This window comes from Macroventuria anomochaeta (genome assembly GCF_010093625.1).
Source record: "Macroventuria anomochaeta strain CBS 525.71 unplaced genomic scaffold BU25scaffold_11, whole genome shotgun sequence".
Taxonomy (NCBI): Eukaryota; Fungi; Ascomycota; class Dothideomycetes; order Pleosporales; family Didymellaceae; genus Macroventuria; species Macroventuria anomochaeta.
In genome coordinates, this window is record NW_022985372.1 from 384,001 (window position 1) to 400,672 (window position 16,672).

Consider the following 16,672-nt stretch of genomic DNA (forward strand, 5'->3'; position numbering starts at 1 on the left):
ACACACACACATCAACCCCCTCCCATTACGACTACTTACAACAGCAGCTCAAGAGGGTTCTCGATAGCCTTCTTCAGCTCCTTCATGAACTCGCCACCAACGGCGCCGTCAACGACCTTGTGGTCGAAGGAACCAGTGATGACAATCTGGTCGTCCCACTCCACGCTCGGTGTGCCGTCCTCGGAGATCTCACCGGGGACGGCAACCTTCTTCGTTGTGCCGATAGCAACAATGCAGGCCTGAGGAGGGTTGATGACAGCGGTGAAGCGCTCAACGGCGGCGTTCATGCCCATGTTGGAGATGGTGATGGAGCCGCCCTGGTACTCCTCGGGCTTGAGCTTGCCGTCGCGAGCGCGCTTGCCGAGATCCTTGATCTGGGCGGAGATGGACTGGAGGCCGAGGCCGTTGACGTTCTTGACGATGGGGGTCATGAGGCCGACGGGGGTGGAGACGGCGACGGAGACGTCGACGACGTTGTGCTGGCGGATGATGACCTTGCCGTCGATCTCGCGCCACGAGGAGTTGGCGGCGGGGACCTTGCGGGCGGCAACGGCGAGGGCCTTGACGAGCAGGTCGTTGACCGACAGCTTGTAGGCGCCCTCGGAGGAGGCGTTGAGGGCCTCGCGGAGCTTGAGGAGCTTGGAGACGGAGATGCTGGAGGCGACGAAGTAGTGGGGGCTCTGCTGCATCGACTCGGTGAGGCGCGAAGCAATGACCTTGCGCATGCTGGTGGCCTCTGTGTCCTCGTATGTGGCAGCGGCGGCAGGAGCACCAGCAGCAGCGGGCGTGGCCTTCTGGACGTCCTCCTTGGTGATGGCACCGCCGCGGCCGGTACCCTTGATGTTCTTCAGGGCGACGCCCTTCTCAAGAGCGAGCTTCTTGACGGCGGGCGAGTAGGCGGGCTGGCGCTGGAGATAGGTCTCGAGGCGGGCGCCGGTCGAGTCGGACTCCTGGGAGACGGGCGCGGCCGACTCGTCCTGCTTGGGAGGGGGGGCCGTCTTGGAGCCCGAGTCGGCGGGCTCGCTGGCCTCGGCGGCGTTGCCCTCCTTGGACGGCTTGTCGGCCTTCTTGTCGCCGCCGGCGTCCTCGATGGAGAATTTGTCGAAGGCGGAAACATCCTCGCCCTCCTCCACCATGACAGCGATGGGCTAGACGCATCAGTTAGCTCGCGTCCATGCTCCGACCTCAGCTGGGCCCACTCACGCTGCCGACCGCGACGTCCTTCTCGCCGGCGTCGCGGAGAATCTTGGCGATGGTGCCGTCCTCCTGGAACTCAAAGTCCATCTGTGCCTTGTCTGTCTCGATCTCGACGAGGACGTCGCCGGGGGCTATTGAGTCGCCGACCTTCTTCTGCCATGCGCCAATGTTTCCCGCCGTCATGGTGGGCGACAGCGCGGGCATGCGGATGACCGTGTGCGAAGGGTAGGCTGCGGAGAAATGCGTCAGTGTGCTGGAGGGCCGGGTGGTAGGATCAGAAGCCACTCACAGGCATAGTAGCGGGCGAGCGCTGAGAGAGCGGGAGTGCGTCTGGGCCGAGTTAGCTACCACTGCTGCCATACCGCACGCCTACGACGCGTGCAGGCGGGCTCCCCAGCTCCGCCGCGGCAGCAATCGCCGGAAACGCACCTCTGGAAGGCGCCGCGCAGGGCGATTGACCCCCTCGAGCTCAATTGAGCGCCGGCGCGGGACAGGATGGTGGTGGTGGCAGGCATTGTGTCGGGATGCCGGGGCTGCGCTCAGGTGCTGCACGGGGCGATGTGGTGGTGAGGGAGAGGACCGTCGGGGGTGTGAAAGGAGCGACGGGCGGCGGGATGGGTGGTCTCTTGCACACGGCGGCGCGGGTTGTGATGCAGGTCGAGGTGATGGTTGAGAGTCTCAGCCCAACAAAATGTGTTTAATCGGAGCCGGGAGGTTCTCTTGCTGCTTAGGCCGGGAAGGGTTAGGCGCGCGTCGGGCGGTCTGTGTGGCTTGCACGACAGCAGCTCCGACGGAGGGTCGAGCCACACTAGGTGCTTGGGGCAAGGGACACTTGGTCATCTCATGCCGAGTACGAATCTGCCCAGAACGCGATATACAGGCATTCGTTGCTGTGCGAAGATTGCAGTAGCTGGCACAATCGCAGTCCAGCATGATTGAGGGAGGAGCACCGACACCCTGAAGCTGAGACAGACAAGACTCGTGAGAGAGGTGCCTCCCCGAGTATCCGGACCATCGCGCATACGCAACCACCGAGCGACCACCATGGCCGACCACCAAGCAGCCCCGCCGGAGCAGGAAGCGAGGGACGACAGGCCACAGGAAGACAGGCCACAGGAAGACAGGCTACAGGAAGACACGCCGGCAGAAGAAGGCGGGAGTAACGGGGCAGAGGCGGCACCCGAGCAGCGCGAGCATGCGCAGACACAGACACCCGCAGAGGCAGAGGCAGAGGCAGAGGCAGACGCAGACGCAGACGCAGACGCAGAGGCGGACGCAGACGCAGACGCAGCCCCAGACGCAGCCCCAGCCGCAGAGACACGGCAGGAGCCCGCAGGCACAGAGCCGCCGCCCCCGCCCACGCCCACGCCCACGCTGAACGTCTTCAACGGCGCAGACACGCCGCGCTCGTCGGAGCAGATCTTCGACCAGCGCGTCCACGCCGACGCCCGCCCGCGAACAGACTCGCAGTCGACCGCCGCGACCACGGCCACAAGACCCTCGACGCGCAGCTCCCTTGTCTTCGTCGGCACCGCGCTGGACACAATCGCCGCCTCCAAAGACGCCAGGAAGAACAAGAAGCTCGGCAATGCCACCAGTGCCGCCCTGGCTGCCATCAAGCGGGAGGGCGACCCGGCGCGCATCAGCCCCGAGCTGCTCTTCGAGCCCCTGCAGCTGGCGTCCGAGGTGTCCAATGTGCCCGTGTCCATCACCGCCCTGGACTGCATCGGCAAGCTCATCAGCTACTCGTACTTCTCCGCGCCCTCGGAGCCCTCGGAGCCCTCGGAGCTACAGGGCGAACCCAGCCAGGGAGCGCCCCTGATCGAGCGCGCCATCGACACAATATGCGACTGCTTCCAGGGCGAGGCTACACACCCAGACGTGCAGTTGCAGATTGTGAAGTCGCTGCTCGCAGCTATCCTGAACGACAAGATCGTGGTCCACGGAGCGGGCCTGCTCAAGGCGGTGCGCTTGACCTACAACATCTTCCTGCTCTCCAAGTCGAGCGCAAACCAGCAGGTTGCACAGGGAGCTCTGACGCAGATGGTCGGCACCGTCTTCGAGAGGGTCAAGGCGAGGCTGGCTGTCAAAGAGGCACGAGTCAATCTGTCGCGTGCCTCGCTGAACGAGAAGGATCGGTCAGACGAGAGCTTAGAGCAGGAAGACGAGGAAGGCACACCGGACGTCAATGACTCAGGTTCAGGCTCACGCTCACGCTCACGCTCACGCTCACGCTCACACTCACGCTCGTCCGGCCAGGACGGCGAATCAGAGGAGCCCAGTGACAGGGCAGTGGACATGCACACCGGACCAAAGATTACCCTCCAAAGCTTCGAGAACAACATGAGCTTCAACGACGACCGGATACACGACAACGCGCCCACGTTAGTCACCCGCATAAAAGGGAAGCCCAGCTCGCGGCAGGTCTCTGGTGCAGACACATCCACTCCACAGACCGGCACGGATGAGGAGGAAGAAGACGAAATCTTCGTCAAGGACGCATACCTCGTCTTCCGCGCCATGTGCCGTCTGAGCACCAAGGGCCTCTCGGTAGACCACGCCCTGGACGTACGGTCGCAGGGCATGAGGTCGAAGCTGCTATCGCTGCACATGGTGCACACTATCCTCCACAACAACATCGCAGTCTTCATCTCGCCATACGCCACGATCAGGAGTGGCAGCGGCGACGAGCCCACCAGCTTTGTACAGGCCATCAAGCAATACCTTTGCCTCAGTCTGAGCCGGAACGGTGCAAGCTCGGTCAAGCCTGTGTTCGAGGTAGCGTGTGAGATCTTCTGGCAGATGCTGAAGTATCTGCGCGTTATGCTCAAGAAGGAGGTGGAGGTGTTCTTGAAGGAGATCTATCTTGCCACACTAGACAAGCGTGCAGCTCCTGCCTTCCAGAAGCAGTACGTCTTGACAATTTTTGGCCGGCTGGCTGCAGACCCAAGGGCGTTGGTCGAGGTGTACCTAAACTACGACTGCGATCGCACTGCGCTCGACAACATGTACCAGCGCGTTGTGGAGCATCTGTCGAAGATCTCCAGCAATCCTGTCACAATCACCCCCATGCAGCAACAAGCGTACCAAGACCACCGAGAGAAGCAGTCAAAACAGATGGACTGGCAGACTCGGGGGACACTACCACCTTCGCTCACCACCGTGTCGATGAACTCGGCTAGTGAAGCGGACGGTGCATACCCACAAGAGTACGCGATCAAGCAAGAGTCTCTCGAGGCTCTTGTGGAGATCCTGCGGTCGCTCGTTGACTGGGCGCAGCAGTCTCTGCCTGAGAGCACAAAAACACAGACACAAGACTCCAGGCTATCACTAGACGACCTGAGAGTCTCGATAGACGCGCGAACCCTCGCCGATTCACCGGCGGCTGGCGCGGACTCCGGCACAGTAACACCTCTCGCAGAGGACGACTACAGCTCACTCGAGAAAGCGAAACAGAGGAAGACCGCCATGACAAACGCGGTACGACAGTTCAATTACAAGCCTAAGAAGGGTCTGAAGGTCCTGATCAAGGATGGCTTCATCTCTTCCGAGTCCCCGGAAGACATTGCTCGTTTCTTCCTCGACAACGACCGGTTAGACAAGGGTGCGCTTGGCGAGTTCCTCGGCGAAGCTGACGCCGAAAACATCGCCATTATGCATGCATTTGTCGACTTGATGGATTTTACCAAGACTCGATTCGTAGATGCGCTGCGCCGTTTCCTCCAGAGCTTCCGGCTTCCTGGTGAAGCGCAGAAGATTGATCGTTTCATGCTGAAGTTTGCTGAACGCTACATGACCGGCAACCCGAACGCGTTCGCCAACGCTGACACTGCCTACGTTCTTTCCTACTCTGTGATCATGTTGAACGTCGATCAGCACAGCAAGAAGATGAAGGGCCCTCGCATGACGCCGGAAGACTTCATCAAGAACAACCGCGGCATCAACGATAATGCGGACTTGCCGGAAGATTATCTCCGTGCCATCTACGACGAGATCGCGCACAACGAGATCGTCCTCAACACCGAACAGGAGGCTGCGGCAGACAAGGGCCTGGTTGCTCAACAACCTGCTGGAGGCCTTGGCCTTGCGAGCATAGGTCAAGCGCTGACAGGTGGTGCGCGAGACCTGCAAAGAGAAGCCATTGCACAGGCTTCCGAAGCAATGGCGAACAAGACCGAGCAGTTGTACAAGCAACTCCTCCGAGCTCAGCGCAGGACCGCTGCTACTCTGCCAGTGTCAAAGTACATCCCCGCTTCGTCATCGAAACACGTCGGTCCCATGTTTGAAGTGACCTGGATGCCGTTCCTCATGGCCCTCTCTGGCCAGGCTCAGGATCACAACATCGAGATTGTGCGTTTGTGTATTGAGGGCATCAAGCTGGCGATCCGGATATCCTGCCTCTTCGATCTGGAGGATGCCCGTCAGGCCTTTGTGTCTTTCCTCGCACGATTCACCAACCTCTACAATTTGAACGAGATGAAGGCCAAGAACATGGAGGCGCTAAAGACACTGATCGAGGTCGCGCACACAGAGGGCAATTTGCTGAGAGAGTCTTGGCGCGAGATTCTCACGTGTGTCTCACAGTTGGATCGTTTCCAGCTAATCTCGGCTGGCATCGACGAGCGCGCGGTACCTGACGTCCTGAAGTCGAACACAGGGTCACAGTCGAAGAAGAATCTCAACGTCCCTGGCAACCGCCGGCGACAATCCCATGTCAACAGCGTACACTTCTCGGCGGATGTAGCGGAAGAGAGTCGCTCCACAGACATCGTCCGGGGAGTAGACCGTATCTTCACCAACAGTGCGAATCTGTCTGGTGAGGCGATTGTCGACTTCGTCAAGGCACTGGTCCAGGTTAGTTGGCAAGAAATTCAGTCGTCAGGACAAAGCGAGTCGCCACGGACCTACAGTCTGCAGAAGCTGGTCGAAATCAGTGGATACAACATGACCCGTGTGCGATTCGAATGGACCAACATCTGGCAAGTACTGGGCGCCCACTTCAACGAAGTCGGCTGTCATACCAACACGAACGTCGTATACTTCGCTCTCAACTCGTTACGACAGCTGTCCATGAAGTTCATGGAGATCGAAGAGCTTCCTGGATTCAAATTCCAAAAAGACTTCCTAAAGCCCTTTGAGCACATTATCAACAACGCCAGTGTTGTCTCGGTCAAGGACATGGTCTTGCGCTGTCTGATCCAGATGATTCAAGCACGCGGCGAGAACATCCGCTCTGGCTGGAAGACCATGTTTGGCGTCTTCACTGTTGCCGCCCGGGAGCCTTATGGTAGGTCAACCAAAACACTTCATAGCAACTTCAACCACTAAACGTTACACAGAGGGCATTGTCAACCTAGCATTCGAAAACGTCACACAGGTGTACAACACCCGCTTCGGTGTCGTCATCTCCCAGGGCGCGTTTGCAGATCTGATCGTCTGTCTGACCGAGTTCTCGAAGAACTACAAGTTCCAGAAGAAGTCACTACAGGCAATCGAGTTGCTGAAATCGTCGGTGCCGAAGATGCTGAGGACGCCAGAGTGCTCACTGTCTGCTCGTGCTGGCTATCTCAAGGAGTCCGAGAAGGGCTCCTCCATCCCCAAGCAGCCCACTCATCAGACACAGGAAGAGCAGTTCTGGTTCCCTGTGCTCTTCGCCTTCCACGATGTTCTCATGACTGGCGAGGATCTGGAAGTGCGCTCAAGAGCATTGAGCTACCTGTTTGATACGCTCATCAGCTATGGCAGCAACTTCCCACGCGAGTTCTGGGACATGCTCTGGCGGCAGCTGCTCTACCCCATCTTCATGGTTCTCAAGTCGAAGTCGGAGATGACCAAGGTCCTGAACCACGAAGAGCTGTCCGTCTGGCTCTCGACAACGATGATTCAAGCGCTTCGCAACATGATCAAGCTCTTCACACATTTCTTCGATTCACTAGAGTACATGCTCGACCGCTTCCTCGACCTCCTGGCGCTCTGCATCTGCCAGGAGAACGACACCCTAGCCCGCATCGGCAGCAACTGCCTGCAACAATTGATCCTCCAGAACGTCCAAAAGTTCAAGCCAGAACACTGGAGCCAAATCGTCAAAGCCTTCGTCGACCTCTTCCACCGCACCGAAGCCTCCGCACTCTTCTCGGCCGCCACATCCGGCTCCAGCGCCCCCACCCCTCTCAACGGCACACGAAGCACCTCCGACGACGCAAAATCCATCGCCGAATCCACCAATATCAACCTCGAAACCGCGCCCACCGAGACTTCCACCGAGCCCTCCAACGGTCTCGGCATCAACGGCCTCGACAGCCCGCACCGTCCCTCGCTCGTCACGGAGTCCACAGCCGGCGACGTGCCTACGCGGCAGACAAGCGACCTAGAGGACTACCGGCCTGAGGAACATTCGCTGCAACAACCCCCAGTTGTCGTTACCGCTGCGCGCCGCCGCTTCTTCAACCAGATCATAACAAAGTGCGTCCTGCAACTGCTCATGATCGAGACCGTGCAAGAGCTCTTCGGCAACGAACTCGTCTACTCAAATATTCCCTCCGGCGAACTGCTGCGGCTCATGGCCGTGCTGAAGAAGAGCTACCACTTCGCCAAGCGCTTCAACGCCGACCGCGATCTGCGGTCACGACTGTTCAGAGAGGGGTTCATGAAACAGCCGCCGAATTTGCTGAAGCAGGAGAGTGGAAGTGCGAGTGTGTATGTTGGGATTTTGTTCAGAATGTACCACGACACATCCTCCGACCGCGCCGCCTCGCGCTCCGAAACCGAAAAAGCATTGATACCGCTGTGCGAGGATATCATCCAATCTTACATCGAACTCGATGAGGAGACGCAGCAGAGGAATATCGTTACCTGGCGTCCCGTCGTCGTCACTGTCTTGGACGGGTACGCCAATTTCCCTGACGCGGAGTTCGAACGGCTCACAGATGTGTTCGCTCCTCTTGTGGTGGGGTTGCTGGGCACGGAGATGGCGAGTGATGTCCAGAGGGCTGTGCAGGCGCTGGTTATGAGGATTTTTGAAAGGAAGTTGGGGACTAGGCCTGTCAAGCTGATGGGGCCCGATGACAGGCGCAGAGGCAGTGCGGTGGGTAGTCCGGAGGTTGGACGAACGCCAAGGACGAGATAGGAGTTCGACCTGGCGAGTTGTGGGATAAAGAGGCTGTGAAACGATTACTCCGGTTGGGTGAAACGATTACTCCAGTTGAGGCAGCACAGTATTCAAACCAAGGAGACTTTGTCAGCTCGCTGAGCTCGGTCTCTTGTTTTCTTCAAAAAGTGGTTGTATACTATAAGTGTTCACGTGGTTCAAAAGCACCGGACTGGTGTTGGAGCATGGTGTTGGGGTGTAATGAAGTATGTTTGTCGCTCACACTTGCCATTTTTCCAAGCCAAGAAGACCCTGTAGTCTCCAGGCGCAGCTGGATTCACATTTGAGACCAAGTCGGGACTCGAGTCAAGTGGAACTACTTAGTCACAAGAAAACTTTTGTCGCAGTTCTTAAGCAACCAACCGATGTAACGATTTCTAGCTTTTCCCGCAATAATAGATCATCAGTGTACTGGAGGGGTCCAGTATTCCACTGTGCTACGAACTGTAGCGAAATGCCAAATTCAACATGTCAAGAAGTCGTCAGTGTACCCATGCCGTATTCCAAGAATTTGGTATACGGCGGACGCAATACGCTATACGATTGGTTGACTAAGCCACATTAGGACACTAGCATCTCTAGTGTTCTCTCGGTATGAAGCACTTGTTCCTCAAGATACACCGTTCCATTCCGTAGTATCACCTCCATCGCACAAAACGACCTGCTCCGTACCAAAATATCTATGTTGTAACGTTAAATGTAACCTCATATTGTTCTTGACGTCGCGCGGGCAAGGTTCATCTGCTTTACGCCATCCCGTCTTCCAAGGAACCTGAACTGAGCAAAACACATAACCGCCCTCCCATTATTCTTCAAAAACCTCAGCTGAATTCAAGTCAGCCGTCAAACGCCATCATGTATTTTCTTGCGATCGCTCTAGCGGTTCAAATCGTGGCATCCGTCACAGTCCCGGGAAACCCTGGTTTAGTCCAGCAACAAACAGATACTCCAAACACCTATCGTTCTGGGCAAGATCAGGACTACATACCATCCTCACCATCACCAGAGCCTATCGAAGTCCTCGAGCTATCCTTGCCACCAGTCGCTCCCACTCGTAACCCCGGGTCATGTTCCATCGACATCAACCCACGCAGGACAGGCTGCATTGCACGCGACCTACAGAGGCAAAAGTTCCAATCTGGAGATTTCACCCCAGACGGAACGCACGTCGTTGTGAATGTCGAGTTTGTTGGTGCTCCAGCTTCCCCGGATCCAGCAAGCATCTACACCGGTGAGCAGTTGATCCTCATCAAAGCGGACGGGACCAACTTCACGAACGGCGATACGTGGAAATGCCTCAGTTGCGGTGTGCCAGCTGAAAACGCTCGAGAGCTGCAGCCCGAACGAGATTACCCACACGTCTTTCGCCGCGGCACAAAAGCAATCTGGGGTCACAATATTCTCGACTGCGATGGCGAGCAACTGAGCAGTTCAGCCTGCACGCCCGACCATATCCACATCTACCCAATCCACTGGCCAGGCACCAACAGCACTCCGCGAGAGCTGCGCGTTCACCCAGATGACACGCACATCGGCTGGAGTTCCTTCACCGCTGGCGGCCAATTCGCATACTTTGGTCGTCTCTCCTTCAACGCCTTGCCAACCTCCGAGCCCCTCGTTCCCCGTTACGACCTAGTCAACGTAAATCTCCTCGTAGATCCTACACGCGCGACTCCCCTCAGCACAAACGGGACCCACCTCACCATCCACCGCGACGCCATCACAGTCGGCGAACTCCGCGGCTTCAGCGGCTCGGGCGACGAGATAACGTACATCGGCTACCCTTCGGAGTCCACGAACATCGATCTCTACGCCGTACATGTGCAGACGGGGGTTGTGCGGCGTCTGACGAGCCATCCCGAGTACGCGGACCCGATCTCCTTCTCGGCAGACGACGAGTGGTTCGTCACGATGGACACGCGCGGAAGCGATCGGCAGATGTGGATGGCCGGTCTCCGAGGTATACCGCCTCTCATCGATGTGGTAGCTGTTACGGCGGCGGCGAGTACGAGAAACAATGGCGCGCGCCGCTTCTTCCAGCCCGTTCTCCTCGACCGGCACGGTGACCGCGGAAATTACTTCGGACAACAGGTCAACGCCGCCGGTAACGGGACAAGCGGTGCTGTTGACGATGTAAACTGGAATGGGCGCGCGGATCCAGCGTTTTCGCCCGACGGGACGAAGATTGTGTACTGGCAAGCTCTTGTAAGCGCGCCGGCTTGTGGGGGTGAGAATATGCTGAAGTGCCCTGAGTCGACAGCACAGGGCGGGAGGCAGTATCGTGTTATGCTTGCGAAGCTGGAGAGTCGGGAGCCGGTTGTGCCGAAGATGGTGTATAAGGTTCCTGACTATTTGCCGTGGGCGACGAAGTTTATACCGGGCGAGGTTCCGACGTCTCCGCTTGTCGTCGAACCGGGTACTTACACGCTCAATAGCAAAGTATCTGGGCACGCACAGATCCACTTCTTTGGCGACGAGCACATCGATCGCATTGCAGTCATCTATACTGACTACTCCGATGACGGGGACTGCGTTCTAAATGGCTACGAGGATGTCACAGTCTCTATCACGCCTCCCAAGGTCTGGGAGAACACATTGAGATGGTACTCAAATCTTGTACAAACGCGAGATGGAGTGGTAACCGGCACGAAGACAACAGGTCCGGGCGGGTTGCATCTGAAGATCGATGCAATGACGAATATCCTCGAAGCGAATGGGACGCTGACGACGACGGTTGAGGGGCGAAGATATGAGCAGCCGCCGAACGGGACTTAGTAGCACTTCCTAGTACTTAGTAGCACTTCCTAGTACTTAGTAGCACTTGGTGAGAAAACCACCTTGTTATAGGGGCAAAAGACTGTTTTCAATTGAGTGATAGCGCGAGAAAAGTCTCTCGGTAGGTATCTTTGCCATATCCTACGCCAACAGTCAAATTATTATGAGACCAAAGGTCAGACATCGCCGTATGCCGCCTGGAGCGCAACGTTTCCAACAGGAAGTAGTACTGCTGCTGATTGGCTTGGTTAGCTAGGATACTGCCTAAAAGTAGGTGAACTACTTACTGTGGGAATGATTTGGGAGCAAAATACTGCTCGTAGCAGTAGGTACTGTTGCAGGAATGTTCTAATGCTTGTAGCTTGTTTTTGATCAAAGAATCAAAGTACACGTCAAGCTGGCTTACTTGCTTCTGCCGTTTGCTCTTTGCGTTTGTAAGTAGATGGAGACCGACCTCATTGGTGAGGGCATTAGTGAGCGGACTATAGTTGAAGTTATCAGAAGCCATCTTGTTGTTATTACAGAGAAGTCAGATGAACTTTTGGATGCAATCCTTCAGCTTGAGGCAGCACAGCATCATAAGATAAAATGAATGCCAGTGGACACGGCCATCTTGACAAAGTTGCAGAGTATTGAAAGTATATAGAGGGTCGTCCTCATTAACTGCCTCTTTCTGTACACTTTTGAACAGCTTGTGGCGCGCTTGTGGGATGCACACACTGCATTGACAAAGTTGTGCATCTTGCCTACAACACCAAGCTCCCTCTCCCTTTGCTCAATCCATGCTCGTATATTGTAGCTTTGACCGCAAGGTTGATTATATGGTCAGCACAGCGTATGCGGTGGTCTGCCGTGATGATGATGTCAGGATGTTGATTGAGGCCCCTAATGGATTCGCCATCATTGCTGGTTGCATTATTGCCCACAAAGCAGTGGAACCTTTGAGAAATCTCATAGGAATCAAAAGTGTCGAGTACAAAGAGCAATTGGGCAGCCCCAGTATGGTCTTCATAGAGGTAGTTGAAGCAGATCAATATATCCCCTCTGTTTGAACTCTGCATCTAGGATCTTATCATCAGCTTCCCTGTACAGCAGGCAATGAGGACTAGTGTTGAGCTTATTCTGACTTGTCAATGAAATGGGCAACAACACCAAGGAAGCTAAGATGGTTGCATAAGGTCCCCACATCAACACTGACACTGATCTTGTTCTTTGTGGCCAGCAAAAGCTTCCTAATTTCCTCTTTTCTTTCTTCCAGAGTGCTGACAATGTACTTGCTCATTGTACTCACTGAATTGAGCAGGCTCTTCCGGTTCATGTAAGTATTCCATGTAACTCTGATGACACTGCATTCAAAAAGCTCACGTCCTTCAAGATCACCCAGTTGACCAAGGTGCTCTGTGAAGTCTCCTCCTACCATGGAGAGTAAGATATTACACTGCCACTGCCTGCTACCTTTGCAGCTTCAAATGGTGACAAGAAGGATGGACAAGATGGGGTCTCTGGCAGCAGGCTTGTATATGGATCAATGCGGTGAGTCTTGATCAAGTGCTCAACAATATGGCGAGTGCCACATATAGCTTTGGCATCATTGATCTTGCGATTGAGATGGCACTGCTTGCAAAGCCGGAGCTTTATTGCTTGCATGTTGTCATCCAGGTACTCCAACTCCACACCGTACTGCCAGATTGGCGAGGGCTCCCTATTGCCCTTCAGCGCACTGTTGTGCCTCACTTTGTAACCCAAACGTGCTGTCAAAAGCGTTGTGGCGTGGGCCGCTGTGGTATACTGATAGCTACAGTAAACGATAACGTATGACTATCGGGTCGATGGAATACTGCGCTAAATTGCTATCTGGCTGGGAGATGACGAACCTATACCTGACCTCAAGCCAGTGACCTGTTACACACGAGACTAGTCTGTCGGGCGGACAGTCAGACCTTGTACAGACCAACCAATACCGCAACAAAAGCCTCTTAGCGTTGAGGTAAACATGCTTAAAATCTACCTCAGACTGCTTGCCAACAACACCAAGATTGCCCTTGGGCCAGGCATGAGATTGCTGCTCAGCCACTGGGCTTGAGGCTGATGACGAGGCTGACGCAGAGGCACAAGCTTCGGAAAGCCGTTTGGAGGCAGCAAGATAGAATGTGGAAGCAATGGGGCTGGCAGCAGCCAACGAGGTGCAAGATTGGCAGTTCATACTGTAGGCAAGAGTATGTTTCAAAGATGGGATAAGGGTTCATCAACTGGGCTTTCAACTTCTTCGTTTCCATGACCTGGCCAGTCTTCAGCAGTAATAAGGGAATGACGACGGTTGGGGCCTTTGCATGGTATGCCGCCTGGTGTATTATTGGGTGGTGGATGATACTGCTCTTTGTCCCGGAAACGAGGGACTTGGCTCTCGAACAGCCCGATCAGGTCTTCTACAAACACCGCTGGCCATGTAAGTCACGGCTTGACAGAACTGAAGTGGTTGGTTCAGTGGAGTCGAAAAGGTTTTCCAGAAAACTACAGGAGCCGATGGCCAGTCTTCCTGCCTAATGAAGCACTTACAAGGATTCGCGACGACAGGAACGACGAAGGATCTGATGAAGAGATGGAATTCAACCAAAGAAGCCCCATCTCGGCAAGAAGAAGCCATCTTGGCAATTGATTTCGCGTGTGTACAGTTACCTCTGGGGATGTCCAGTAGATATCAGCGCTCTTTTATAGACCCGAATAGACCATGTACATAATTCCTTGCAGTAAAAGATGGGTTCAGGTTTGTTCCTTCTACATCTTATAGGACCGCACGACTTCTACGGCGGTTGTTATATACGAATACGTTATGTAGCATTTTCGGTGAAAGCTTTCGTTGCCTAATCATTATGATCCACACTTCTTCTCAAAGTGGCCCTACTCGCATTGGTACGAAGATGCCACCGCCGGATCGCCGCCCTTATAAATGGACGACAGCGGGTACAAGCACAACTCCTGCTTCCAGATCGTCCCATTCACTGTGCGACTCGCAGCCAACGTCTGCGGTACTTCATCATCCTCCACCCAAGAGACCAGTGCAGCCAGAGGATCAGTTGGCGCAGCACCCGCACCTCCCCTGCAATGCTCGACGCCTGGCGCTGAATAAAAGCGATAAAAATCAGTCGCATTTGCATCCAAGCTGAGTACATGCTCGTAGTAACTGACAGTGCCGTTGAAGGGGATCAACTGGTCGGCCATACCATGCCACGTGATCATCTTTCCTCCCGAGCTCTTAAATTCAGATAGGTCAGGATCGCTGGTGCCGATGATTGATGTGTACTCTTGTATTGAAGCATGGAAGGCTGCGTCCCATCCAGTTTGGGTATAGTTGTATGGGTCGAAGCCGGGGTTCTTCTGGATGAAGAGTCGGTGCCATTCTGTCGTAATCGCGAACGGTAATCCAGTGCAGTTGCCGCCACTCGAGTCGCACGTGGTACCTGCTATCCCGCTAAAAGGGGAGCCCGGAGCAATACCAGGCCATTGCAGTTTCCCCACCGCATTCGTGGCACCTGTCCAGGTGAGCTTCGCGATTTCCGCGGCCTCTTTCGAGATGGTCCCTGTTACGTTGCTGCAGGCGTACGGCTGGCCAACAACAGTACTGGGATCGAAGGTGCACAGGCCGGTCAGACCAATAACATCATCCTTGAGTCCATCAAGTTCGTCGCAAGCGCTCGTAGCTGCAGCAGTGATGGTATCGAGCTCACACTGAGGTGGAAAGTACCCAATCTCGTGCATGATCCACTGAGGCCAGAACATAGTGGGAATGAACTCAGCCCAACTGACGCCTGGTGCCTGTGCCAGGATACCATCATAAGCGTCCGGGTACCTTTGTGCCATCATGAGACCTTGCCGACCTCCAGTGGAACAGCCGGACCAGTATGATTTCGTGATAGCCTTGCCATAGTAGGCCTCTGTCAGTTGCTTGCCAAGAACAGTCATATCATTGAGCGCTACAGAAGCGAAGTTTTGCAGGGCATACAAGTTGACGTTGCCAGGGCTCAGGAGCGCCCACGAGTCAGTCGCCTGGCTAAGAGCATCGTGACCTCCATCTGTTGAGACAGCCGCGTAGCCTTGCGAGATGGCTGGGACCATCTCAGACGGGAACCCAGTGACCCAGCCGCCGCCTCCTACGCCTTCGAACCTTCCATTCCAAGTGCTGGGAAGCCCAAGCCAGACTTTGACAAGGTCGTTCTGGCCCGGATGCGTGTAGGTGAGTGTAACATTACAGAAGCTGATAGCCGTGGACTCAAGTGTCGATTCATAGGCATCGACAATCAGGATGGAGGCTCCAGGAATGCTCGGCGTGAGGAGCGCGCTAGCTGTACAGTTCGATGCGGTAGGGGCGATAAGCGCAGAAAGAACAGGAGAGGGAAGGAGCAATAGCAGCTGGCTCTTGAGCACCATGATATCTAGGGCGTGTTCGGAGACAATGGGCGCCGCGAAGGGGTACTGTGGTTGACCGTACCCCATTTATACATAGTGTCGGATGAACAGCGGCCCTGACCGTGGCACCTGATGATCTGCGTGACATCCAAGTTCCTTCCACAGAACACTGGATTACAAAGGACCTTTGACCACAATGGGAAAGGCTAAATGGAGTCTGCCATCATGCTTGTGACTCCGCCGAGCAAATTCCGCTTTTGATGACCGGTAATTGTTAACGGAGGTTCTAGAAGCAGGTAACAGAAAGTATCCGATGTGCGATGTAGGTTATTTGTCGACCATGCAGGTGCTAGCCTCGTTACTCGGCCGGTTATGCTTGCCGCATCTGTACCCGCAATTCCCTGCCTTCCGATTTGCTTGCTTCGAGCTTACCGGTTAATGTTCTCCTTGGGTGGAACTTACTGTGCACATAACAACTACATATATGTCAGACTCGTCAATAAATGGTTCTTGTTGGCACGGAGTTTACATTGATGAGCAGGATTGAGAGGTATCGAGAGCTTTGGACGTTTAAGTAACAGTGGTGGACCTCGTCGAGTGGTTTGAGTCGTGAGCGTGATTCGAGTAATTTTCTTGATATGTAGAGTTGTACATCATTGCGGGCGGTGTCACGGCGTCGACATGATGTATCGCAACGTCTCCACTTTGGTGCAGACCTTGGGCATGCGCCGTGACACTACATTTGTCAGCTTTGTTGAAGGTATGGTAGCCTGTAGACTGTACTTACCTCGTGGACCGATGTTCAGGGGGATAGCTTGATCGTTTGAATGTTGCACCTTCAGGGACACTCTGCGACTCAGACACTGACCCATAGTTGATCTCTCACTACCGTGTCCGTGCTCGCAATGCGCATGCGCCGCAACGCGCACCATCAACACTTACACCACCCATAGAAAAATGAGGCTCTACAGCCACACACAAAGGCTATCGCAACTAGATTTTTTTGGTGGAGTGATCTATAGACCTATACAACAAAATCTGCTACCAAAACTTGCGTGGCTGAAGTATTTTGCGGCCTCGGCTGTTGAGTGTTGGTGCAGGTGCTGAGGGCTGCTCATGAGCAAAACTACCACTCCGCACAGCTGCAGA

At 55.1% G+C, this 16,672-nt stretch overlaps 4 protein-coding genes across 4 annotated transcripts; 2 read left to right on the forward strand and 2 right to left on the reverse strand.

Annotated features, from left to right (window-relative positions):
* Positions 1–35: 35 nt before the first annotated feature.
* BU25DRAFT_390045 (dihydrolipoamide acetyltransferase component of pyruvate dehydrogenase) lies at positions 36–1,872 on the reverse strand (the record flags this gene model as incomplete). The annotated part of the gene is made up of 4 exons (XM_033704548.1): positions 1,627–1,872; positions 1,487–1,527; positions 1,204–1,427; positions 36–1,148 (listed from the first exon to the last, which is right to left on the reverse strand). The coding sequence occupies exons 1-4, from the start codon at positions 1,710–1,712 to the stop codon at positions 36–38; spliced, it is 1,464 nt and encodes a 487-aa protein (XP_033563226.1). The 5' UTR covers positions 1,713–1,872.
* A 176-nt stretch (positions 1,873–2,048) lies between these two features.
* BU25DRAFT_365073 (uncharacterized protein) lies at positions 2,049–8,781 on the forward strand. The gene is made up of 2 exons (XM_033703805.1): positions 2,049–6,484; positions 6,537–8,781. Exons 1-2 carry the CDS (start codon positions 2,242–2,244, stop codon positions 8,321–8,323), a joined length of 6,030 nt encoding a protein of 2,009 aa, XP_033563227.1. The 5' UTR covers positions 2,049–2,241; the 3' UTR covers positions 8,324–8,781.
* A 418-nt stretch (positions 8,782–9,199) lies between these two features.
* BU25DRAFT_466065 (saponin hydrolase precursor) lies at positions 9,200–11,119 on the forward strand (the record flags this gene model as incomplete). The annotated part of the gene is made up of 1 exon (XM_033710675.1): positions 9,200–11,119. One exon carries the CDS (start codon positions 9,200–9,202, stop codon positions 11,117–11,119), a length of 1,920 nt encoding a protein of 639 aa, XP_033563228.1.
* Positions 11,120–14,017: 2,898 nt separating this feature from the next.
* BU25DRAFT_430359 (tannase and feruloyl esterase) lies at positions 14,018–15,544 on the reverse strand (the record flags this gene model as incomplete). Its single annotated transcript, XM_033708597.1, has 1 exon — positions 14,018–15,544. The coding sequence occupies one exon, from the start codon at positions 15,542–15,544 to the stop codon at positions 14,018–14,020; it is 1,527 nt and encodes a 508-aa protein (XP_033563229.1).
* Positions 15,545–16,672: the final 1,128 nt, after the last annotated feature.

What these genes read in the sequence shown, in the direction of transcription:
- BU25DRAFT_365073 (XM_033703805.1), top strand. Translation starts at nt 2,242, where the DNA reads ATGGCCGACCACCAAGCAGCCCCGCCGGAGCAGGAAGCGAGGGACGAC. An exon ending in TGCCGCCCGGGAGCCTTATG is followed by an intron (nt 6,485 to 6,536) that starts GTAGGTCAACCA and finishes AACGTTACACAG; the next exon opens with AGGGCATTGTCAACCTAGCA.